At 43.4% G+C, this 27,790-nt stretch overlaps 1 protein-coding gene across 1 annotated transcript in view; it reads right to left on the bottom strand.

Moving 5' to 3' along the window:
• The window catches only part of adgrb2 (adhesion G protein-coupled receptor B2), a 247,813-nt gene that overhangs the window by 153,829 nt on the left and 66,194 nt on the right, over nucleotides 1-27,790 (bottom strand). Inside the window, exon 2 of the mRNA XM_030411455.1 lies at nucleotides 21,427-22,330. Coding sequence (XP_030267315.1) covers nucleotides 21,427-22,315 — 889 coding nt within the window. The 5' untranslated portion in view covers nucleotides 22,316-22,330. The remainder of the gene's footprint in view (nucleotides 1-21,426; nucleotides 22,331-27,790) is intronic.

Genomic DNA, 27,790 nt, shown 5'->3' with positions numbered 1-27,790 from the left:
TGTTGCCACCATGGCTTTCTTACTTTTTATGACTAGCACTGGCTCCTGGCACCCATCAGCCCCATTGACCCTTTCCTCTTCATCATCAACCTGTCACCTCTCCATCTGTCTCTTCTTCTCCTGCCACCACTTCGGCAGTCGTACCTTGGGATGAAAGTGGAAATGCTAGGTGCCACCGTGTGAAATTATCGCTCCCTCACCTCCTTCATCTCTGCCTCCACTTGCAGGATCCTTGCCATGTCCCACTTCCAAAACTTGGAACAATGAACTTCACAGAGATTGTCATGAGCCTGTAGATTAGACAGGTTTGGTTCATAGCACAAATAAAGGCACAGCCTTACATGTCGTTTCCGTTTGGCTCGATCTAAGTGGAAACTGCACAGAATGGTATCACAGTGAATCACAAAAAACTATCCAATTCAAGCGAGAGTTTTTTTCTTAGACAATACAAAGAGCATGGCAAGCTGCCTGAGACCCTTTCAAGTCTGAACAGAAAAACCTTGATGGCTTCTGTGAAATGTGTTATTGTGTAGAAAGGCTTGCCTCTCTCTGCAGGACAAATAATTGAGATACCGGGGAATATATAAACCAATAGAGAACCATACAGCAGGCAACTCTGACACAATGCTGTGAGTCTGCAGCCTGTCACAAGATTGAGCTCTGCCTCGCAGCCCTCATTTGACTGATTTCATCATTCCTAGTGTAAACATAGTAAGGTCAAAATATGAGGTGAGAAATCTGAGTTTGGAGCAGTATTTTTCATGTGTTAATACACACAACACACAGCTCCAGGAAGAGATTTCTTTAAAAACAACATTTCAGAAAGATGGTGCGGAATGAAGGAGAGATGCATCCCATTGAACCTGCCGTCAACACGTTGCATCATCTCACGGAAATTCACACAAGTAGCACGAGGAAATAAGACTCCACCTGTCGTACAGCATTTCATTCTGTGGCCTGTGCTCTCTCCTGCTCCCACATCCATCTTTTACTCATGACTGATGGATGATTGCCGGCAGCCTTTGTAGACTGAGAATGAGGACCAAGAAAACAGAATCCCACATGGAAATCTCTTCTGACGGGTCGTTCTAGATGTCGTATTGATTAGAGCTCCTTGTTTTCTACTCTGTCATGTATTTGTTTCTCGTTTTTTTTTTTTTTTTTCTCTGCTCCATGCCATTATTTCCTTGTTTGAGAACAATCATCCATACATCCCCACCTTTATGCAATGGAAATATATTTTCCAGCCATGTAGATCTGATAAATTGGCGTTCCTATTTAAAAATATATATACATTCAGTTAATTAAACAATGTTATGATAATAGTTTCACTGTGTAATGACTTTTTACGCTGATAGGAGAGTTGACAAAGAGTTTGAAATTAGTTTTTTGTCATCATATGTATCAAAGTATTTATTTAATAATATATTAATGGATTTGTTAAATATATAGGTATCAATTAATCACCAATTATCATAGTTTTTGTTGTATTGTAAAAATGGAACTGGGTCTTTTTTTGACATATATTTAATCAATCTGAGAAATAAATGCAAATATATGTTTCAAGTAATACATATTAGGGTATAGTACCAATGTATTATCAAAGTGTGCATTCATTCTGTTTTATAAAATGTCTATGAAGCACAATGACAATATACTGGCGTGCATTCTGACGACTTTAATTCATTGAAATCTGTATATTAAATTAAATCTTTCAGTATATGTCGATACATGCTTGTTCGGTTTGGGGAAATTACATTTATAGTGGATTTATTTGTGGTTTCTGGTTTTCTCCCAAGTCCACGTTTTTTCTCGTCATTCCCCCCCCTCCCTCTCTTTTTGTCCCTCTCTTTCAGTATCCATAAGTCTTCCTCCAGAATTCCCTGCATCAGCTGGATGTCATGCTGATTAATCACTTGATTACTTCTAGCCAATAGTCACATTGATTAACTTTGCCACATGATGGCTTTCTGGTCGACTCCCCGGAGAGCAAGGACTCTATTTTTTGCAGTCTTCTGATGAGAAGCAAGTCATGGCCAGAGGACATCTGTGCAGGGCTCTGCGGTGGAAGGTCGTTCATGTCCGTGATATTTTTTTCGAGAGATCACACATCACTGAAGACAAAGAACATTGAGCTCCCTTTGCCACAAAGACAGAAAGAGAGAAATCCTTCTGTTCAGACAGCTACAGAATCCCTTTAGGGGGGTTGCAGAGACGTTAGAGAGGAATAAAACATCTTAAAGCCATACACATCTTGAAAGTGACTAGGGTTTTTTTTTTTTTTTCCCATATTTGCCCCCTTTGAACCTGAGCTGTTTCAAGCTATCGTTACAAGAAAAAAGAGAATGTGATGCAACATTTATACTATCATGCTTGTGTTCGTGGGCATCAAAAGGAAACAGTTCAACTTAGCTTGAAAACCTCTTAGGCTGCAGCGTGCTGCCACATCCACACAAACATTTGCGGGCCACTGTTGCCTTGTATCATTGTCTCACTCAACCCCAGCTGCCGCAACCTCACTTGAATGCTTCAAACAGCACTCATATCACAAACACAGACAGGCACACGCAAGTCAACACAGGCAATATAGCGGCGGGTCTATCTCCGGCTCAATAGGTGGCACCTGGAGCAGGAGCTCGTAAGTGAAATGAAAACACAGAGACAAATGGAGATGAAGATGAGCTGGAAGACGAGACAAGCCATGCTTTTAACGTGTCCTCTCCCCCCCCCCCAGGAGAACTGCCTCTGTGTGTGTGTGTGTGTGTGGCTGTAGATGGCTAATTTGACTTCAGTGACAACAGATCCCCAGGAGCACATGATGGGAAACACTGAGAGAACGGCAGAAGAAAAGAGGGGGAAAGAGAGAGGATGGAGAGAAGTGCACTCTTAGCTGAGCTCACCAAAAGCAGTGATTAAATGCTGGAGGTGGAGGGTGGAGAGAGCTCAAATGGTTGCACTTGAAACAGCGAATGTGATGTAATGCCACTTGCATGACAAAAAAAACACAAGCAGAGTCTGAAATCATCAAGCGCGATTTACATGGCTGTCTCAGTGCACCTGAGAGTTTCCATTTGTGCTATTATCAATGGAAACATGATTACCGGGTTGACATCAACTTCTAAAGGCTTCGCTTTCTGGAGTGTTTGGGGGGTGGCCCAAGCCCCATTACCGTGGTAACGACCCCTTAAGCCACGAGGTTGATAAGGGATGGGACAGCTGTCCGAGCAAGCCATCGCAAAGTACCAACCAGCTCTGTTACACTCCATCAAAGCCAACAGCTGCGTGCGTGCAACTGCTTCCTCTAGTCTATCTACGCGTTCAAAAACGCGTGTGCTTGCATCTGTGTGCGCGGGTGTGCCCAGGGAAAGGGTAATGAGGACCGCTGGGGCTCGTTTAAACAACCAGGGTTCAGTAGCAGAGAAGCGAGCTCGAGCTTCAGCCCTCCACAGAGCGGGGAGGGGAGGAGGGCGGGGGGAAGCGGTGCAGCTCATAATCTTCAGCTCACATCATCGCATCAGGTCTCAGCTGCAAACCTGGCAACCCCACCATTCGCAGCGGTCCAAGGAACGAAGGGCGTGGAGGCCGGAAAGTCTAAGGTCCTTAGACTTAAAGTACATGCTGCTGCGACATCTGGATTCACGTTTTGCTCCGCCGCCACAGTAAGCTGCCGTAAGTTGGGGGGACAGCAAACTAAAACAGCTGAATGGATTCAATTCATCAATGACTCCTCGGTGCTTAGTCTCCCCTATTTGGGTATTTTCCTCAATCTAAATGAGGGTTATGCACAATGACACACAGGGGTGCAGGTACACATAGCAACACGCTGACAAACAGACACACACACACACACACACACACACACAGCACACACACAGTAGCCTCATCACCTTACATTGATTTCCCGCTGGCCAACCAACTGCTTAGCCATCTTTGTGGTGACAGGTTGACCCATGAGGCCTGTTAGATGGCCGCACACACACTCACACTCACACACAGAGACACACACATGCACAGGGGGAGCTATCCTGCAGCCTTTAGGGAACTCCCTGAAGCATTTATTGACCACAGAGAGAAAGTGGCCATTAATCTGACAAAGGCTTAAAAGCCTGTCACCGTCTGTTTGTGTGCGCACGTGTGTGTGTGTGTGTGCTTGTATGACATATGAGTACATGCGCCTGGGCAAGTGTCCCTCGCCTGCGATTCTCTGTACTCATGGATGCGAAGCCTGCCTGTGCTTAAACATGCATTAATTTGTATATTTCCGTTTATTTGCATGCATAAATGAGTGCAATATTCCCGTGCAAACATCTAATTAAGACATCCAGTGAGGAAAAACGAAATAGAAAAACGCCTCTACATGTGTCAGATAATTAATCGCGGTGTCAAAGGTCTGCAGTCTGGCCCCCCATGACACCTTTTAAAAAGGCAAGGTGAGCCTGTCTAAACTTCCATTCCAGCAAATTACCATCATACTGTTACTACTGCCAGTTCGACACCCCAGAGGCAAACCTACAGGCCTGGCAGAGCAACAAGATAATGAGAGGACTGAGAGGGAAAGAGAGACAGAGAGGAGGGGAAAGAGAGGATGAAGGACGTACAACGACTTATAACATGGCTCTGTGATGGCGTGAACTCTCTGCCTTCATATATCAATTAAAGTCTTACGAGCCTTCACTTTTCATCTTGGCAACAGAGAAACAACTTATTTGTTGAGCATTAAAAAATCCATGCTGCGGGAACAGAGGGGTGCTGCGAGGTCAGAGATGGCGAGGGAGAGAAATGATCTGTCTTGTGTCGCTGTGCTTCTCTGCCAAGAACATCAACTTAGAGGAATGTTGTCTCCGGAGCCTTGTTATTGTCGACTCAATGTTAGAGGCCACTGTGCTCTGATGTGTCACAAACAGAGATGCACAAACACACGGACTCGTGTGCATGGATTCAATTCTGCTCAAATAAGCGTGTGCTGCTTCCAGCATAAAAAAATAAAAAAAAGTGGCCTGACATGTTGCACGAGTCCTTTTTTCTGTGTATGCGTGCGCGCCTGTTCCCGCAGTGTGCGTGCCTTTGCCGTGTCCTTTGTGAATGATGGCTTTGCTAAAGTGCTGCGAAGAGAAACATTGGTTTGCTACGCCTTTGATTCATTGCTGGTGTGAGAGAAATTTGCATAGCAGGCAGACTCGGGGCAGATCTGGGCTCTCGTTAGACGGGTGGCTAGATACTTCATCATTATCATCGGGGCCCGCGCTTCGGTTCCGGCCACTCTGCCCTTGCTCATAATCTTGAAGCGGGCTTTGCAGGGGAGACAAAAGGCAAAAGAAGAAGAAAAAAAAACGGTAAACTGTTGAACAAATTTGGACGCTTTGCCTCGTGGAGACGCAGCGCGGGTAAAGACACTCGCGGCTACCTCTGGTTGATATTCCCCACGCGTCGTCGTTTGCTGGCTGATCGCTGGTCACTCGGCTTCACCTGTCAGACTGTTTTTCTGTTTACACAGGTATACACCACAGTTTCCCTGTCTCTCTCTCCTGCTATTTTCCTGTTGTCTCTCTCTCCCCGACGGGCTTGCTGCAGCGCTTTCGGGGACAGTGCTTGTTATAGAGGACATGCTGACGAGTGTCGATCGATACTGACTCCCAAACCGCAGCATCCGTCTGGGAGCTGTGTGTGTGTGTGTGTGTGTGTGTGTGTGTGTGTGTGTGTGTGTGTGCATATCTGTTGTCGTATGAGCAAGATGTTTGGCACTCAGGACAGACACAAGCAGGTGCTGCTGTCATTCAATTCATTGTGCCCTTGAGGGTGTCACCTCCCTTTGCACGGGCATGCGGGTGTGTTTGTGTGTGTGCACGTGTGTGTGTGTGTGTGCGCATGATGGATTTAGCTATCAGTTTATGGGGGATTATATGGACAGCTTCCGCAGCTATTTTTCTCTATGAATATTTTACCATCATATAAACAAAACGCAATTTCAAGGCAGCTGTGTGCACGGGACAGACAGAGGGACCAGAGAGGAGCCGTGGCTCCGCGCCAACTCTTGCTGCCATCAACCAAAATTATAGGTCGGGATTAGAGAGGCCGGCACAGATGTAGATGCGCCCGTTGAAGAAGTTTAATGAAATTTGCGTCGCAAAATGCCCATCCAGTTCCACTTGACCACATTTGAGTGAGCATCGGCTGCAGTGGCATGAAACTACTTGCAGCAGGGTGCAAAGAAAAGGAAAACGAGACTGAGATGGAGACTAAGAGTGTTTCTACTTCCCCGAGTCTTAAATCCACCATGGGTAACTGCTGTAGTGTGACAGTAGGCTTATAACAGCCAGTGTGTCGATAAATCCTGAGTGCATTTATTTCCTGCAAGACCAAGGAAGCATAGCTCGCTTTATGTCCCCTGCAGAACAGAAAGGCAAGGTGATTTCTTTTCCTATTCACTTATTTGTCCCGTTATTTATATATTAATGGATTCACATGCATCATAAACCTTTACAGTATTCACAGTCAGCGGCCGGGGCAGAGCGTGTGCATTATATATGAATTGTTTGCAGCCTCTTAACTTTCAATCCCCTTTCTGAATATTTCTCTCTTTGTTGTGTATTTATGAGATGAAAGTTCTCCTCATTTGCATGATGGGATGCAGAGCCGGCTCACCGAAAACATTAGGTCGAATTGTTAGTGATTAAGTTCGCTCCTCCGAACATCACATTAGATATGCAGATTACTGTATCGTCCCAAAAAGAGCGGAGAAAAAAAAAAAAGGGGGCAATGCAACGCTAATGGTCGGCTCGTGATAATTAAAAAAAAGCCTAATGGGATCGTTATTTAGCGTTGCTCTGACAATTAAGCATAACATGTTTATCTGAAGTGCAAAACGAGTCACAGAAACCTCTGAATCAACCACAACCTCCCTGATGGGAAATTCTGTGATGGGAGGCAAACTGGTGCCCGTGCAGACCTCTCACAGTTCTTGCCTTTGTTCTATTGTTCTTTGTTTTCAGACTAAAGCAAAATATGTTACAATAATGTATAAATGTAATTATACATTACATACAGTGCTTTGTCCTAGATTCCGATACTGTGACAAGTCAATAATCCCAGTAATCCTAAAGACACACATCATAAAACCTTGCCACACACACACACACGCACACACCACACGCACACACACGCCACCCAGTCAAGGACACTGGTTAAAAAAGTCTGCAAACCCATTCGAGTTCTTCTTAAACCCCCCCCTCTTACATCCACTTTTGAGCTCCGTCACACACGCCGAATTTATAGTTGACCATGGCGTCTCCCCACTGCTCCATTAGACTCCCATGCAGATGATATCATCTCTAGTCGGCATGCTGGGTAGGAGGCAGAGACGGAGGGAGGGAGGGGAGGATTCAAGGCGCTGTTGGAGACTGTCGTCGGAGGAGGAGGAGAGTTATCTTGGAAGCAAGGAGCCATGGATGAGCGGAACAGAATGACGAATGGTGCAGGTAAGGAGCACAGAAAGAAAGCACCCACCAAAACACACACATGGACACACACAGACACGCACACGCACGCACGTACACACACACAGCTTCCCATGTGTTTTTGCTAAACTCGTGGGACAAGATTTCCTTGTCTTGTAATGATTTCTAAATAGGGCCTCATTGCCCAGGGATATATTTAATTGCCACACACCGGCTGGTGATGCTAATGCGCGCTGACAAAAAGAGAGCGAGAGGCAGAGAGGGCGAGAGAGGGGGCGAGAGAGAGAGAGAGAGAGAGGCTCGTCACACTTGTTTTGAAGTAACTTTGACTTCGCAAGGGCACGAGTGACGGTCGCTCGGTGGTCAGAGCTACGCGTCCCCGTGCTTATGACGTTTTATCGTCGCTACTGGAAGCGGGCGCTGTCACGTGGCCGCTTCACCCGCAACACTTTCTCTTTCTCTCTCACACACTTACTTACATACACACACACACAAACACGTGTCCACCTCCATGCCAAGCTATTGTGTTCCTCCTGCACTTCGTTGCCAGATTCCCTCGGAGTAAACATCATGCCTCCCTCTCTGGTGCAAGCTTGCATGTGGTGTTTTTATCTACTTGGGGATGTGTATTCATTCCTGTGTGTGTGTGCGCGCGCGTGTGCGTGAGAGTGTGTTCATGCCCGATGCGTGTTTGTTTGTATGTTGATGTAGCATTTCACTGGGTGTCATCACTACCCAGTGAGACCCAGGCTCGGGAGGAGGACCACAGTGCTTTCTCTCCCTCTTACTGTCACCTCACACAATGGATGATGCATTGTTCACAAACACACACATGCAGGGCACAGGGGGGCACACAAGCTGCACAAACTGGCACGCACGGTCTTGGTTGTGTGTCTGCGTGGGCGTTTGTATTATGTGCTTGCTGTTTTAAAACGAATGTGCGAGAGCTGCAGTGAACACACCGGGAGAAACAACAGGGAACAAAACATCTTCGTACTTCGTGACCGGAGGTGATTTCAGAATAAAAGTAAAAATAGCGTATTGTGGCGGCATGCATGAGTGAAGAAATCTCTGAATGTGTGTGTGTGTGTGTGTGCGCATGCGTTGAAATGTGTGCTCGTGTGCGTTTGCGTTTGGGAAGCCTCCCTTCCTGTATTAGGATAAATAGCCTTGTCGATCATGTAGGCTGCGTCTGGCAAACAGATTCCCCTCACGTCAAGCCAGATGAACACAAATGAGTTCCCCAGAGGAGACATTTCAGGGAGGAAGACTGTCCCTGTGACACTTATCGTGAAGGACATCTTACGGCTAAAGAGGAGGTGTGGGTGACAGCCGGGAAGTAAACATGGCTGAGCCATGCATCAACCTCATATTCAAACATGTAACCCGCTCAGGACGACAAAGACACACAAGCCTGTATGTTTAGCTCTGACGCGCTGCAGCAACAGCATGGAGATGAATCTTGATGGTGTGATGTGAAAAAAAAAATACATTTACATAATGGCAGGCTATCTGTCATCACTAACCCCTGTCTGTCTCAGTATGTCTCTCATGGTGACAATACCATCAGCTCACTCCTGGAAATGGATGGTGGCTGCACCTATAGCGCTTTCAGAATAGCATAAGATAACCACCGCTCTGGCGCTCTCAGCATCATTCCACCTCACAGGTGACAGGTCCCGCGCACGCTAAATCACTGTACTGTACCAAGAGGTAATTATACTGCTGCTGTAAATCTTCTCAACGGCGCGGCAAGTCAGATCATCTTCTCAGATGCCTGCGTGCGCGCATACGGTCAGGGATGCACACATGCTTTATGATGTGCGTGCTGACACGGAGGCATGTGCACACGGCGCGGAGGGCTCAGGTGGCCAGTTGTTAGCCACATGGGTCTCACTGCTGCACTTTCCACGCGCAATTGCACCATAAGTGGAGCACATGCACTCAAAACCATCGTGGATAGCATGCTACTCGCCATGTTTACAAGTTATTTAGAACATGCATTATCACTGTCTTTCTTTCGGAGAGGACGGGCTCACACACTTTTCCACATCGTTTAGACGATCACAGTGCACCAAAACTCTAATACGTCAAAGATTAGCAGCTCCTCAAAGGAAGCCAGAAGCCATTTCAACGAGGAGCCATTTACTTCGGAGTGACTCAGTGGACGTTTCTAACAAGATGTAACAAACGGATCAATAGATAAAGTGGTAAATTAAAAGCTAGATGCATTATGGGCTCAGCTAAGTGACTTCAATGAAACGAAATGGAGCCGGCATAATTAAACATTATCTAAGCTTCTTTTCCAGCTTCGGATCCCTTCCATAAGTCCACAGACAGTTTTGGCTAGCCGCATATGACAAGGAAACCATAAGCCAGGAATACAAATCAGCTGAGATAAAGTCAGACAAGTTAAACACATTAAATAACTGTTGTTTTAAAAGGTATTCTTTAGACTTCACAACCACACGTTTTGTTTGTATCTTCACAGAACTTGGACAGATTTGCAGAAATGTTCTTGCTGGCGACAAAAAATCCAACCGGAGCTAGAACGCAACCAAGATGAGTCGGTCTAACAAGAGCTTTAGACCTCAAGGAGAAACACTGCTCCCGCTAAGTGAGTGAGAGCATCACAGTGTGTTCACAACAATGTCCTCGGTAGCTTTTACAATGATTCTGCAGAACTAGCGTGCAACCTACAACTGATTTCAAAAAGCCTTCAAATGAGTGATGTCTCTTCAAAAGCCACATTTTTCGATGCCATGAATGATAATGAAGCAGAAATATGATACAGGCACCTGTTTTGGTAAGTCCATTGTCCATGATGCCTGTTGTTGCCGCCTACAGACTGTTCAGCCTCCACAAAGCAGTGGAATAAAAAGATCTTTTCACGCAGGTGAACTGTCACTCAGTTCTCACAAATAGTTAAAAATTCAAATGCTTTGCTCCAAACTCGATGTCAACGAGTCGTTCATTGTCACCAAAACACCGACATCACAGAGGTTTGTGTTTTAAAATCGGTGTCACGCAAACATATTTTTATCATAAAAGCACAATAACGGTTCGTCACACGAGAGTCAAACCTGACACGGAGATTTGCGTGGTTGAAGTTGGAAATCGCAGTATTTTTAAATTATCATGCAACTGGAACTTTACCAAGCAGATGTATGCTCACATGCTGACACAGGGACACGCACAGACACACATGAAAACGCAGGCCTGCAGGGATTCTATCACATGACCATGAGGCACAGCTGCACTATGGATGCCCGTGTATTTTCTGCAGTTAATCGATCACATTTGGCCACTGGAGCTTGACTAGGAGTCACTGGGCCAGAGAGTGATATAGACTGAATGAGTGTGTATCCGTGTGTGTGTGTGTGTGTGTGTGTGTGTGTGTGTGTGTGTGTGTGTGTGTTGCGGTAATACATCTCTGTACTCCATTATCATCGAATTGCTCTACGACCACTCTAGAGCTGCCTGAGCCTTCTGAGACAGTCCGTAGCTCTGAGGCTTTTTGTCATCCGTTCATTCGCACACACGCGCTCGTCATACGCACTCACACTCTCCCTGCCGCACACACAAAACGCACGCCGTCTCCCACGGCGGGTAGTCAACGGGGGTTCTCTAGAGGTTAGCTAATTTGGCCCACTGGTGCCTTAACCACGTCTCCCTCGCTTCACTTCTTCTCCTCACGCTCACATGTCTCCCCGAACTCGCACTCGCCTTCTAAAATATCCCGCTCACAAATCTACTCTGCCTCCGCTGCCGCTCTCCTCTTTACATCATACAACTTTTATTAGGTGCAGACAGAGTGATGGGCCTAATTCAAAGGCAACCTTTGGCCCTCATCCTATCCTATCCGCGCCAGCTGAATCCCCTGGGATCTGAGAAGAGCAGGGGATGGATACTCTACACTGTACTATATACAGTATATTGCAGTATTCTCCTCAACAACTGAACATGGAGGACTAAAATTAAAACATAGAAGAAAAACAAAATATCCAGATTGATTTGAAAAGACTTCTGCATGAGCCTGGGCACCAGATTCAGGCAGGGTTCATGCTCATGCTTTTGGCTTAGTGGCTACAGTGAATATTTTGGCTTGAAGAAAGGTGATTAAGCACCGTTTCCCAAGCGGCCCCAAGTCTGGGATGGGACGAGCTCGTTAGCATGCTAAATGCACTTTGACACCCAATACATATACTTTGTGATGTCAAAACTATTACTTCACTTTCACTGATAATGTTAGTTGTTTGGTTTTTAATGTTTTCAACCTTAACTATACCATATTGCAGAAAAGCTGATTGGCCGTGAAGCTCCAGAAAATGTTTAATGGACTTAAAAAACACCACCTTCCCTTTTGGGTGAACTCATCCTTTAAATGTATTCATATATACCGTTGAAAAGTTAAATGTTGCATATATTCTCTTATGAAGTCACACAACCGATTTTTGCAAGACACCTGAAAAACATCATTTTAGTGTTGTTGTGGATATTTAATTCCTGTATAATACGAAGAGAAGATCGTCCAAGACTTATATAATCGATAAAACTTCAATTTAAGCAAATGATAAACATGTCCTATGTTACTATGCTTAATCTAAACTTTCACACCTTTCAATGAAACACACTCAGACTGAATCTCGTTGTGTTTGTTTGCAGTTTCGTCCTAACAGCTGAAGGTGTCCTCTGCTGCCTGTGCAGATGGTTTGCTGTGGGAGGAGTTAGTGACACAGTAGTACTAATACATGTGTTGCAGTCGTACATTAAAGTGTGAGCTGAGAACGCAACATCAATTTCCTTGTGAGGTCTCGCCAGTGCGCCATGCAACAGGACAAAGAGGTCTGTTTACTGGAAGGTACACACTATCATTTCTCCTATAGATTTGATTTATGACAGTTTTAATAGCAGTAACAGGAAGTTGGCCCGTGTTGTGTTGCTGCTGAAATGCGGCCAAGGCCAGACAGCGTACTGTGTCCATACTGATCCTGCAGAGATCTGTTGAGAAAACGGGAACGGATATAAATGACAAGGTGTGTATGTCTGTGAATGTGTGTGTGTGTGTGTGTGTAGGGGTCTTTGCCGGAGCATAAAGGGGCTCAGTGCTCTGAGAGAGAGAGCCATGGCTCACGAGCAGAGAATACTAATCCTGTTGCCACAGTCACCCCGAGCAGACAGTCCTTCACACACACGCAGTTGTGCTTCATTCATTTTAGCGCGAGAAAAAAAATCGAGCAATTATTCTTTGTCGTCTACAGTGGCATGCTTCCCCTTCTTCACTGTGTGTGCATGTGTTGGTGGAACTGAGGGTTATTAAAACACCTGTATGTACTGTGAGCCAGCACAGTGTGAAAATAAACACCTCTTTCACCCATGCTGCTAGAAACACACACACATTTCTCTCTGCTCTAATTACCAGGAAGCAGATAGTATTCCATGAGGAAGGGATGAGCTGTCTGTGTGTGTGTGTGTGTGTGTGTGTGTGTGTGTGTGTGCATGCGAGTGATGGACCACTGGCTCCGGCTCAATGCAAGGGTGATCTGGTCCCGAGAGTCCAAGCCAAATCCCAGTCCTCTCCCCGGGCTTCTCTATCCCTCCTCTCCATCTTTGTCGCGCTCTATGCCTCCCTCCCTTCACACATAAAATACAATCTTCATCTGTGCTCAGGAGAATTCCCAGCGACTGCTGTGTGTGTGTGTGTGTGTGTGTGTGTGTGTGTGTGTGTGCAGGGAGCATGCCACAGGGAGGTGTAAGTGTCTAGAGACTGGGGCAGGTGTCCGGCTACAAGACCTACTTGTGGGGTGATTTTGTAATGGACCATATAACTAAATCAAGACAAGGCCAGGAACAGAAAATCACACTCATGGTGATTTAGATGGCAATATCTGACTTAAGCCGACTTGCTGTGAAGTGAGTTATTTATAGCATATAGGTGGGGATGTTTCTAATTCAAAAGAAATTGTATTTTTGTTTCCACATTTTATAGAAGTTAATTATTTCATTACGTTCTTTTGAAGTTAAGATTTATTCCCAAAACCTGGGATCGGGCTGTTGTGAAAATTAAAACAATTCAAGCCCTCTCTAGGTGATGAATGGCCTCCTGTCACTTACTGTAAGTCAGTAAACAGAATTTAAAGAACAAGAAAGAGAAACACTGCAGTAACGAGTCTGCCGGCCCGTGCACTGCCGCATCGCAAACACTGCTGGTGGACATTACAACCGTGACCTGAATGAGTCGTGACAGCGCAGAGCCAGACTGCAAATGTGTTGAGGCGGTGGACATGGCTTTCAGCCGCTCGACTACCAACTCTTTAGGATGCACCTTGCGTGACTGGTTTGTTTTATTTCCAAAAAAACAGGTCACCTCACAGTATTAGCATGCTTATACCCTTCTTTCAGCTTGTGCATCAGTGAGTTTAAACTAAAATAGTTGCTTGTGTTGTTTAAGTGCATAGAATAATAATAGAGCTTGTGCACAAGAATAATCAGCCATTAAACGGTCGACCACATCTTCTAACTGTTAGGATGTGATTGTAAAAGACACCTATTTACCACTTAATAATCTGAATTTCCTGAAGACACAGTAGAGGGACTGTGTACAGCTGGCTTGTGGTTAAGCTTAATGAGCTTCCTCATAATTTAAAGGTGAAGTGTGTAGGAGTTGGGAGGAATTATTGGCAAGATGGAATATAATATTAAGTAGGCGATTTGTTCATTTTTAACAGTGGCGATGGACCTGGTTCATTTCACTGACTGGTGGTTGGGGTCACAGGTTCTCATTTGCACAAAACTCAGTCTGATAAAAGATTAATGAGTCAGACAGACTAGACTAACATATGAACTACACAACTCCTCCATCTCTGCACTCTCTGTGCTACTAGGCAGTGGAGAGGGGGGGCAGCCGGTTAGTAAGAGGGTTGCATTTTTGGTCATTTTGTTGACACGAGGGATGGCACCCCCCTCTAACATGTCCTATGTTTTTTGTTGGCGTGTCATCCTTAAGAATCGCTCTTTACTTTTACTTTTCTTTACTCTAGAGAGCCTTTAAGATCTACAGAGGGAGCGGGTCCTCTTCCACAGAATCCGCCATGTTGTACTGCCATCCTCTATCATAATTTGAGACATTTGGTCCAATGAAAATTGGAAAGAGCTCACACGTGTCCACGACTCTGTAAAAACACACACACACACTTTGAAAGTCAACCAACTCCTCTCCAGTTAGTTAGAACTGAAGAGGCCTGTTGGATGAGAGGTGAAACATCTTCAAGAAACTTAAACAAGACGAGTTGACGATGACATGTTTAATAGTGGCCATCATAAGGCACAGTGTGATAATAAGTATTTCACTGTTCGAGGTCTGCAACCTTACAAATATGCCACTGAATCCTGTATCGGTCAGAATTTCACTTTTTATTAAACACTACAAATTATATTATTATGGGCAAAAGCTCTGAATGTGAGAATAGTACAGTCCGTCTGACAAACTGAAAAAGAAGCCTCCACTCTCAGTTAATGTGTGCAAGCCAACTAATTAAAGTAAAGGACAGCAATGGTGGCTACTGCAGCATGATGGATGAGCCAACACACAGAGGATGGTGTAATTTCCCCGTGAATGATTGAGAACAATGGTGTTACCTCAGCGCTTTATGTAAAGATATCCCTTGCACAAATGAGACGTCTACATGTCTTCATAACCCAGAACAGCTGGCGGCATTAAGAGGCCTATATTAGCGCAATAAGAAAAAACGTGATCTGAGTGGAAGTTTTTCACATTAGTTAAGGAGCTGTTGGTGAACAGGCTCAGGTGACATGACAGGGCGCTCCACACATTGCTCCAGATCACAGCTCCAATCCCTCATGCCCTGTAGTTCTCAATCATCGGGAAAAAGAGGGCTGGGAGACATCCATCATCCATCAAGCTGGAGTATTTACTACGATGCTAACAGTAGTAGGCTCTGGATATATCACACACATCCACGTGAGCACATATGTGTCAGCACATGAGCACGAATGATTGAACCTCCTTATAGCATTCATGATGTAAAACTGCATGCCAGTGTATGACTTACTTATATTACAAAGATCAAAAGAAGTAAAGATAAAGAAGGAATTCAGCTGGTGACATATTGGATACATATTTAATAAACGATCAAACAGGGTTTCTTCTGCATCACATCACACTCCTTCTGATATTTTAATGTATGGATAAAGAAAAGAGAGCAGTCTTCAACAGCACTGATAACCCTGTCATACTGTCCCACTTCTCCTTGGAAATTGTCCAATTAGAATTGATCGTATGTCTCTCTTATCTGCTCATAGCCTTCTGAAATTGGCAGTTTGACTCAGCGAACATGTCATTCAGTACCTGTAGCCATACTAATATATATATATATATATATATATATATATATATATATATATATATATATATATATATATATATATGATGCCCAAGGGACTGACATTGGTTCCAGTTAATAACCGTGAACATGAGTGTTGCTTTGGTGAAATACTGTACTCCTATCACTGTGCCACTGCTCCAGTATGTAGGGATGAGATGACTCATAATTTAGAATTGGCTCAGATCACATAGCCAGCTCTGCTTTGATCCTCTGCGTCGTAACATAACAACACACCCTCGACAGAATCATCATCTCACGCTTTTAATGACATAAATGGAACAGTCTACAGTCGTGCTAGCGACTTTGCGATGCTGTGTGCAGAAAAGCAGCGCGTCGATTTAAATGCTAACACATTAGCAAGCTAAAATCCGCCAGTCAGCCCCACGTATTTACAGATGGCGATGATGGGAATTAAATTAGTTTAGCAGTGTCATGGCTTTGGTTTTTGGCCAGTTATTTCCTGTTTTCTTCGTAGTTGTCTTGTCACTTTCTTCTTTCTGCTAACCTTTAAAACATGTTTTATCTCATCAATCTTATTAGTTGTATATACATACTGTATACCAGATATGTCAGTCTGGGCCAAAGTGGTGGATAGATACCTACATTATCAGCCCCGGAGCAGTGAAAGGGTTAAAACTGTGGCTCCAATACCCTTCACTGAAATCCTAAATGCAGCAAGAGTACTTTCCACCTTGCCGTCACTTCAGTTGAACCTTTTAAACGGCATCTTGAAACCCTTTTTTAATCTTGTTCTTTCGTGACATTGTATCTTTTGGGTGTTTAAGGAGGTTGTCTGTTTTTTTTTTTTTTATTTCACGACCTTCACAACTTCCTTTTACCTTTCCTGTATACAGCACCCTGGTTTTTCTTTACTCACAAATAGAGAGACACTTACAGACAAAAAAACACAGCAACTGGGCCTCTGATTCGTCTTCTCACAGACGGAAGGGATTCACCGCTGTGCATCCAAACTGATACCGTACACCTTTTAGCTGCAAGTGCATATCTGTCCTCGTTAACAACATGAATATCTTTTCGGCCATGTACCTTCTGTGTTGTTTCTGAAACTGGCAACACAAAGCTGATCGGCACGGATAAGTCGTGAGCACTGACAGCAACAGAAGTACGAATGTGAGCAATGTGGACAAAATAATCTGCGTAGTGCTTGGAGCTCAGCCCAAACTTTGACGTCCATCTGCCAATGTGCAAAGCGGACTTGACTGCCAGAATTTCAGTAAAGTTATAGAATTTGGGAAGAAGCTGCTTATCCAGCTGTCTGAAAAGGGGTCAACGATAGCTTTAAGACTGACTATGATGTCTGGTGGAACACGTTGAGGCCCTTATTTGAATAAACTTGGTAAAAACATTCTCGCACATTTTCAATTTCTAAACGCCAGCTGCATGCGTTAAAACAGCCCGGCAGAAGAAAGAGTTGGTGGAAAATCTACAACCAGCTGAATCTCTCATTACTGGATTCTTTGGGCTGAAAGAAAAGCAGGGTTTTGGGGGGGTTTTTTGAAGCAGAGGGAAGGGTAACGCAGAGATAAAAACAATGAAAATGTTACCACGATGAAGGGAAGAAAAATTAAAAACAATAAAAAGGTGTTACACAGGTGTCTGTTTTATTCAGCGCCGGTTATAATGCGCATCTGTTTCATAGGGCTGTTCGCGTGGGAGTGTTTGATTGACAGGATAGCCGGGGGATCAGAGTTTTTTCTGTCTTTTTCTTTTTTTTTTTTCTTTCAGCAGACCTGACATTCAATCCCACAATGCACAACAGGAGCTCAAACACTGTGTATGTGAGAGTGTGTGTGTGATTATATTTGGTTTCTAAGACTTGCATCATGAGCAGGGAAGTTAGAAAAACGTGAAGAATTTGATCTCGTGCAGGACTGTGCTGCGTGTTGTTGATCAATATATGTATGCTAACCGCTCATATGAAAGCGCAATGCTTTCAAATGAATAAGACTCTTCTTGGACACAGTTGTAGCTGAGTTAAAGCCTAAAATTAAATGTGGGAAGAAAGCTGCGCCGAGGCATCATTTTCTGGTACCTCCGAATGTTATTTAGAATCTTGGATAAGCAGCTTCTTCTCAATTTTTGTAACTTTTCCTGAACTGAAAATCTGGCAGCCAAGACTACTTTGCAAATTGACCAGATGCTCAACATAACAAACTTACAGTATGTAGCGTGAGATAAGTAGCTTGTCTGAAACAAAATGAGTTAGAACTTGTTCGGTGCTTTCAAGTGGTGTCGTAAAGATAGATTCATGTGTACGAACACGAGGATGTGACGCCTTATCATGTTAAATATAAGCAGGGATGGATACCTGCACTATGTGAAAAAGTAGGAAAGATACAGCAAACTTATTTTATATAGCATTATTCAGCTTGTACTGCTCTATAATACCCAATTTATATGGAAATTAGATAGTATTTAACTGTTTAACATAGATATGTGGTTCAAATTGGCCCTGTGTCCTGAAGTTATACAATCATAGTTTTTTTGGAATCCCCAGACCTCTCTTAGAAATACATATTGATTGAAACTATAATGTCACACTACCTACTCAACAGAGTAAATCTTCATTATGATACATACTTTTTAAAAAAAACAGCTCTTTTGGATGAAGGACAAACAGGATTTCTGCACTTAATAACCTTAATTATTGACGGACTCCGCTGGCACAGAGGAATGAATCCTTTCAGGTCACCTCATGCCATGTAAGTTATCATTTGGGCACTTTACCTGTCAAATCCATAATAAAGATACAGTATCTGCTGAAAAACCCATCCTCAGCTTCAGGCAGGGAGACTTGCTGAGGGTTTTGGAGATGCAGAAGTAATAATATCAGCTTAGTGAAGGTCAGCTGCTATAAAATACCTTTATCCTTCAGAGGCACAATCACAAACGGAGGATAAAAACTGTGAGAGCGATATCTGATTTTACATTACATCCAGTTTTCAGGCAAAACACATTAAAAATAATAAAAATCAAAGTTAATTATTTGCTAATCGCTTTTCGAATAAGTAATTATGAATAATTAAAGTCTTCAGAAGACAAAAGAATACCTTGGTGAACTGAGGGTTATTGACATTTCAGAGAAAGAAAGAATAGGATGATAGACACTCATGACCCTCAGGCTGTTATCGTGCACTGTTGAATGAGCCAACAATAATGTTCTCCATACAGTACAGGCACTGTAAGGCTCAACACATTATTGTGATGAGCCTCCTTCCCATTTCTTTTGTCGTTTTGATATTTTTCCAACTTATTTGCTAGATCAAATGTAAAAAAAAAAATAGTTTCACATTTGTATTGAGCAAAATGTGTTTCCACTCAAGGAAAAAGAGTGAAGGGCCATCTGTGAATCAATTAATGAAAATGCTTGGCCCTGGAAAATTGAATGTCCTCTATAGACATATGTTTATATATATCTATATCTATATCTATTTATATATATATATATGGACAATGGAGTCATCCTTTGGTTTTCCTTTCGTTTTCTGTTAGATCATTGGCTAACTACATGAATCTGTAAGTGTCAAAAAACTGAATTATTTTCAACAAAAGCGCTTATTAATTCATTTTCATTCAACCAAAATCGCACACACTGACTCACAAGTCCTTGAGTGGTGGACAACAGCTGGTGAGACAAATTCAAGTGTTTTGTAGGTAGTTTCGAGGTTTTTTTGGTGGTGTATTTTGCCTTATTTACTAAAAGTTCATAGAAGAAAAATTAAGATGGTGAAGGAGAGAAGGAACATTAAACAAAAGTCTCCGGTCAGAATCAGATAGGGTCTTTTAAGTCACATATGCAAGTGTGAGGAGTGGAAAGTCAACTGTTCTCCAATAAGTGAAGAGTTGCAGGAAAGAGTTGCAGAGGATAATCATGAGAAAAAAATTAGAAAGGGAGATGGGGGGACAGAATGCTGAGGGAGGAGAAAGCAAGCGGATTAGCTTTGTTTTAACGAGTCTTTGACTCAGCGAAGGCGTTGGTGTTTGTCTTCCATTGGATAGAGAGAGGGGACAGGAGAGAAACAGGATGGAGGCGAGATTCTGGCTCTCGCTCTGACAGAGCGTTGTTGGGTTTACAGTAATTCTGATATTTTAGGGTAATTAGGACATTGGGGAATTGTTTGCACAAAAACAGTCTTCCACACACAAAGCCGCGCTTACACTTCTTCAGGCCATCTTCTTTTCAAGGGCTCTACGCAGTTCACAGTCTTCGTGAGTGCTGTGAGATCCCCCATACAGCGAAGAGCCGCTAACCAACAAGTATGCAACAGCACTGTCTTTGAGGCGAGATGCAGAAACGCTAACAGAGCTTCCAGGCAACTGGCATAAGTTTACTATCACCCTGACACTTGGCATGAATTTACAGAGCACTTGGCTTATGTTTAAAAGAAACAGCGCATCAGTCTAAGTCAAACTGGTAAAAGACTCTCCGGTCCTCCTACGCCATGTGTCTGCCTCTGTCACTCACTTTTCCCTCGCTGACTATATTAGACGATAAAATCCCCCCCATGCTGATTGAATCCAGAAAACGATAACCTTCCCGTCAGCAAGGTAATGCTCTCCCTAGAGCTCTCACTATGTGTGTTAGTGTGTTGTTGAAGGCAGGCCAAGAATAACTCAGCTCTAATTAGTGCTGCTCACTCTGCAAACATGTCTATAATCCACCCAAAGGAAAATTATTGTGTAATTCAGTGAACTATAGCCTCCCTGTTTATCTAATTAATATCTTATATTCAACATTGTACATTGAACAGGAATGGTTAAGAAAGCTTTAGCACAAGCATGTGTCCATCTCTGATTGCATCACACACGTATGTATGTTTCTTACAGGCACATGCATGCACACACACAAACACACACACACGCACACACACGCACACACAGATTTATGCAGATGCACACATGCATCCATATCCCCCTGTGTTACTGTACAAAGGGTTGTCTGCTTCATGCTAAATTCATCGGTGTGTGAATGACCTTATGCACATACAAGCGCATCGGTGTCAGATGTGATCTTGTCCTGACATCGTCAACAGATGGTTTTGCACACACACACACACACACACACACACACACACACACAATAACGTGCAGCATGAAAACTAAAGTCCTAGGAGCCACACCTCGTGGCTACATGGGGGTATCTCTAAAATATAGATCAGAAGGCTGAATTTCTGACAGCCATTTACAAATCTTTTGATGGAAGGTTTAAAGGGCCCCCTTTGAACTGCTTCGTTTTTTAATTAAAGGCCAACAAACAAAAATCAAATAATAAATTCTCTATCAAGCAGAGGCATGTGACCTCCCTGAGGTGGTATCAAAAGCCTGGGTAACAAGGCAAACGTGTTGTTTCTCGTCTACTTGTTATAGCAAGCTTGGTACACAAGTAAACAATGCTTTGAATGTGCTTGGATTCTAGAGTGGTTTCTATAATGTATGGGCTACCACCAAAAAAATAACATGTGCCATGGCAATTTGTCTTGCGGCCTGCAGTGTCTCAGCGCGTGAATAATTAACTCGATGCAAAGAAGTGTGTAACATAGTCCTACCTTGTCGGACATCTCGGGGTGCTATGGCGATTGCGTCATTGGAATGCAGCTCGGTGACACAGCAGTCGTCAGGAACCTGCGAGCCATTGCTGAAACTGTGGGGTGTCTCCGGGAGCAGCGGAATCGGCGGTGCCATGATGTTGTGGTTCGGACAGATACATCCTGTCTGAGTCATCCCGCAACCGTCTCCGTCGGAAACCTCCTGGCCTCCATTGTGACCCGTGCGTAAACACTCCTCGAACCATCTGCATAGCACGCCGCAGGTAAACTGACTGGAGTTCTCGTTGTTGATGAGTAACACCTCGACCAGTCTCAGCTCCAGCAACTCCTTAGTTACCTGAGGCTCGTCTGCAGGTGGGTGTCTCGTGAGACATAGTTGGACAAAGTTCTTATCAAACTGTAGGAAAGAGTATGGTCCATCTGAGTTGGATTGGCTGCCACAAAGATCGATGACTTCCTGATCCCTGGCAGCGACTGTCTGTAATTGAAGGGGACAGCTTTGATTGGCCAGGTGGTGGTCAAGGGAGAGGAGCATGGGGGAGTGTGTCCGGCAGATGATAGGGTGGCGGGTGAAGCGGAGGTAGAGGGAGTACTTGGTGGGATCGGGGTTTTCCAGGGACCAGGAACAGCCCGGCGCCCTGGAGGGAAACAACTCCCTTAGGGAGAAAGAGCCATAGAGCACCCCAGCTACAAGGCTGGAGCATGATGAGGAGACGGGCGAGGGGGCCCCTTCTGCCCCAGTGCTGGGGACGCCATCGGCAGCCCCATGGGCAGCCTCAGCCAGGGCAGAGAGAGGAGCTAGAGCGAGGGCAGACACGGCAGCCAGGGCCCCAGCCACAGCCAGGAGAGAGGACAGCACAGACAGACACACCCCACCAGCAGTGTTCATCCTATGACATTCGTCCTGCAGGGGAAGACAGAAGAGAGGAGGGTGGTGGGGGGGGAGAGAGGAGAGGAGGTACATTAGACTCATCAGGAGATATCTTCAGAGACAACCTGACAAAAAGCAACATGACACGGACAAAAAAAGAACTCATTAAGATTCCTGTCAAGACCGAAGAATCGTGTCTCGTTGGACAGATTTCTGGACTGATTTCTGCCGTGCCCATAACAAAACACGACCAAGTTTATGGCAGCAGTACTCATAAAGTTCTTCTTCAAACATGCAAACACACACATTGCACTGTCAAAAACACAAACACGTCCCCGCTGGGCTGGATTAAAAGGGGTTGATGACTTGGCTGTTGAGACATACACTGTGGGGCCTGCTCTACCCTTTCCTGCTGATATATGCACACAAACACACAGGCGCAAACACACTGACACACACACCATCGCCTGCTGAGCAGCTCCCCCAAGGCTCTGGCAAACTATTACCATCACCGACACAGTGAGGGTCCGCCAACAGCTTGATTTTGAGTCACACAATACACACACACACTGCTGACAAAAAAAAAAAAAAAAAAAGAACACGTACAGCATATAGTGTTTTAGAAACTACTTCAATACCAACAGTATTTTCGTACGTGTGTCTGCTCCATCACCTGAGAATTTCAAGTGGTTCCGCATAAATGCAGTTTGAGGAGGATGAGTGGGAGATGGGAAATGTTCACACCACTCTACCAGTAGCCTTGCAGCATGATACCCAGACAGTTGTCTCTAAAATATCCATTTGCCGTGGTTACTCAAGCCTCCCTTCAATGCATAATTTCAGCAAAGGGGGTACAACTTTTGCACAACTACTGTATGCTACCACAGAAGAACTGACAAAGGTAGATATATTGTTATGATGAATTTGGGTCTTTGATTTGCAGGGGCCACTCACTATGAAGGCCACTCACTCATCTTCTGTGAGTTTTCACGGTACACTTAAGTATAGCCTATGTATTAAGTCTAATCAAATTATTGCAACTGTCAATGTAATGCTAAGACACATATGTCAGGACCTGATTAATATCATAGAGATAGAATGACGGTGTTTGCGACATGCTGTGCATTAAGTGTTTCATTTATTTCATCCAATTTGTGCTAAATGTTAAAACAAGACTGCAACGTGACTGTAAGCAAAAACAATAGTACTGATATAGTTGTTTTTGCTAATTATGCCTGAGCAGAAAAAAAAAAAATTCCTTTTTTTAGTCAAGTTTATCATTAGCGTTGCTGCTTACCAGGCTAACGATGCAGGCAGCCTAACCATTGTAGAATGATGTGTGACTGCTCAGTTAACATGTTCATATCCTTCCCATCGTACTGGCATTGGATGGATGCAAACAGGAGACAAATTACACGTTATTGTGTAACTTATTGTAGAGAATCAAACAATAGAAGTGACCAGTATTTTGTAATTACTTACCGCGCTATATTGGGTAGGCAGCACCTTAGCTAAAAATGCTACCGAAAAAAAAACAAACTACTCTTCTCACACCAGCAAGCTGCTTCAGGTTTAAACCATTAAGCTTCCATCATTTCTCTTTTTAAAATCTGGCTCAACTTTTGCATAAGAAGGCTAGAAATAGTTTGCATAGTAAAACATTCAGCTATTTAGGCTAGTTGTTCATTAACACTGTGTGACCGACGGGCTAGCATGTTGGCAACCATTGTTGACTGCTCAGTTAGCGCTTCTGATTCTTCCTGCTCCCTCTGCTGGCAGTGAATGGATGTGAATGTGGCAAACATATCATTTGTAATGAACCTAACTGCAGAGAAACTAACAACAGAGCTGACTCTTTTTTTTTTTTTTTTGAACAGTTACCTTGCTAAATTAGAATGCCAGCTAATTAGCTCAACTGTTACAAAAGCGTCGTCAGCTAGCTACTCTTTCGACACTAATGCTTTGGAGTAGACTAAAAGGCTGTGGTTTTTAGACAAGACATGCAGTTGTTTACTCCATTAACCACGACCAGGCAGCGGATGTAACAAGCAGTCCAATTTTCCTCATAATAATTACCTCCACTTCACCAGAACACACCATGTTGTCCCTTTCTTTCCTTTCTGTCTATAATGGAGCTGAAAAAAAAAGTCCTCTGTATGAAGCACATGTGGTTGGGAAGTACTCCACTTCTCTAAGACCCAGGTTAATAAAACACAGTTGTAGCCAGCAGTTCACAGGATTTATGTAAGTCCGCCAGGGCTCTTCAGCGTTGGCCACGTATTTCGCAGGGCTTGACTAAGAGGCAAGAAACTGGGCTTACTTCGCCATGTCAAGAGGTGACCTACACAGTGGCATGACAGTAAGAGGCACTTGGGCTTACAGGAGGCAGCTGTTAATGAGAGCCTGACACATGTTAGGGCAGAATGATGATTACGTAGGGGATACACAACAGGAGAGGTGGAGGAAGTGTTGGAGGGTGCATGGCTTTAGAATTACTCCAATTAACGGAAGTGAGAAATTATGTTCAAAATTCACATCGGTTAAAAAAAAAGGTTATTATTTTTCAATTTTCCTTTCTGATGATACATTTTCTAAGTCTGAACTATTTTCTCTCCTGTGTTTATGACTTGAGAATCGGTGAAAAAAAAGATCTTTCTTCATTCCTTATTTTTTATTTTTCCATCCATGAAATCACTGGAATTAGTTTTCTTTCTCTATTTTATTTTATTATTTTTTTTCACTCAGATTTACACATGAATCTTTTGTTTCACTCAGTATCACACATTATTATTTATTTTCTCCTGGATAAGAAAGGAGAAAGAAAAGATCTAAAATGTTTCCACTGATGGAAAAAAAAATAAATACTTGGATTATCTTGGAAAAACATTATTAAATCAGACTTGGATCACTAGGAAAAAAAAACAACAAAATTATTATCTTGCCCTTCAGGGCTTCTATACTTTTCACCATTTTTTTTTTTTTTTTTTTCTGAATGGGCACTAAGTGATTTTCGCAGACAGAAGATCACAGAAAGGTCTCCGTTACTGCTAGATCCCCCTGCTGTGCAGAGTAAATACTAGAGTAGATTTCAAAGGAGTGGAATATTTTACAGAAGCAGCGGCTGGAAGAATGAGCAAAAAGTTGCTCAAAGCGGGATATGTTTCACAAGTAAGATCTTAAACATTCCTTGTTTCTTTGCAGGGACATTTTTGTAAAGCAAAACCAGCTGGTAAAAAAAAATAAAATAAAAAAAAGACAGATTTACGCTACTCATTTGCACGGAAGATACTCTATACTACTGTATATTATCCCCCGGCAGTAAATTCAATATACTAGCATGTGTTTTTTGAGACTGGCAGTAGTGTCAAGACAAGTTACCATAGCAACATCCTATGTCCCGACGTGAAATGTGTTTTTTTTTGTTTTGTTTTTTCCTCTGGTTACTATTATTTTCACCTGCTTTCCGTTATCTTCCTCCTCTGTCAACGTTCTGTTCGGATGGGTTTTCCCCCCGAAGGATTGTCTGCAATTTTTCACATGGATTATGTGACATGAAGGGTTTTTTAAACATCGCCGACTCCGGCTACGCTGACACTTTGACAAATGCATCGCACAGTTGGGCTGGAGGAAGGCTAATGTAGCATGTTGTGAAATATGCTCAAGGACATCATGCCGTCTGGCATATATGATGGGGTTACAGACTCTGTCGCTTAAACTCGCTCTCATACTTTAAAACCAATATGCTATAATATAACATCTATACAGACCGCACTGCTGGCTGTGACACGTCCCGCTGACAATGTGTCACTGAATCATTGAGTCCAGAGGCAGGTAGTGGAACATTCTATCAAACAGAATATGACAAATAGCATTTATGCTTTTCCAGTATATATTATTTGTGAACAAATATGACACTTTTTAATCTTATGAATAAACATTCGTCCTGTCACTGGCCTATCAAACGTGCAGATAGATTGCATTACAGGCCAAACCATGCATAGGTAAAACCTTTGCGCGCATTTTGCGGATGAAGAGAAGCCAAAAGCGTTAAGCAAATTGTTTTTGGGACAATGAACAATGAATATTCATACGCTCACAGTCTGTGCAAGAGTAGACCCCAAAGTGCTGTCTTCATGAGGCCATTCTGTCCCACTTCAGTCTAAAACAGCACTTTACTGTGGGCACCCATAAATATTCATTATCTTTGATGTCTTCCTTCCCTCTTCCACCTTGACATTAATGTTATCACCAAGGATGGCAAAATATGTATATCCCTCACTGCCTGTCTCTCTCGCCCTCTCCCTCTCCTTCTCCTCACGGCTCCCTCTTCATCATTTAATGCAGCGAAGTGAAAATATGACTCATCCGCGTTTTTGTCTTCACCGTAAAACCCGTGCAGAAGATAGACGGGCTGGGACACTACGGTTTTAAGTTAATATCACAGCTCTGAGGGTATCAGCGATAAGAGATTATTTCACCAAATATTAATGGTAGCACACTGTTGCATCAAGTTTAAACGCCTGCTCGTGTTTTTTACGTGCCATAGTTCCACAGGTACAGCGGAAACACTGCAAAACTTTGCTGAAAGACAAAACACACACACAGATTTTGCACAACAGAAATGTGACCTCACTCTGCTCTACATTTATTTTCGCATTTCAAACAGACTGGGACGCAGAGAAGTGTTTGTTGCTCCCACACAGTGGGACACTGTATCTTCTCCTTAGTGGTGAAAACAAATGGGAACCATCACCAATTATATTATTCTCCATATGCCTGTCTGCGGAAGCCCCACAGTCTTGGTGCAGATGCTGAAACAGCTTCAGTTCACGCTGCACAGAAAAACGCCACTGTAACGTGCCGGGAAACCACAAAGAGACACACTCGGAATAACAAAACACCCGCAGACGCTGTTTAAGGATCTCATCTGTCAGAGGAAATAAATGCATTGCTGAACTCGTGCTGTTGGTATTCGAAGCGTGAGTCCACATTAGCAAACCAGTACCTGTGTGTGGCTTGTAAAGTACAATCATAATTTATCCCCAGTGGATGATTCTTGTTTTGCGATACATCATCCGTTTTGTTTGTGCTGACAATTATGGAGGTATTGCTGCTCCAGTCATTAAAAGGTTGGAAACAAATGTTGCAGGAGAGTCTTTTAAAATAACATAAGACATGTTTAAAAAATGAAAAAAAAAAAAAAAAAGTCATATTAACACAAACTGTTCCACTGAGAGTTTACTTTGAACATCTTTAGAAATCAGACTTGTCCTTCTTAGACCTGCGTTTTTTCATTGTAGAAGCCCCATGTAACAGCCATTATCACATCCCTCATATAAAGCAGCCATTTCTGCTTGCCAATTACACATAATAAAACCAGAAGCACAATAAACAAGATAATCATTGCAGGTTGTAAACTGTTTATCTAGTCTAAGGCTTTGTCCAGACCGACATTAGCAGCACAGTCACATTGATGAGACCAGTGCAGTGGAA

Source organism: Sparus aurata, chromosome 3 (genome assembly GCF_900880675.1).
Source record: "Sparus aurata chromosome 3, fSpaAur1.1, whole genome shotgun sequence".
Classification (NCBI taxonomy): domain Eukaryota; kingdom Metazoa; phylum Chordata; class Actinopteri; order Spariformes; family Sparidae; genus Sparus; species Sparus aurata.
The sequence above is the reverse complement of the archived record's forward strand: the minus strand, read 5'-3'. Positions and strand labels throughout refer to the sequence as shown.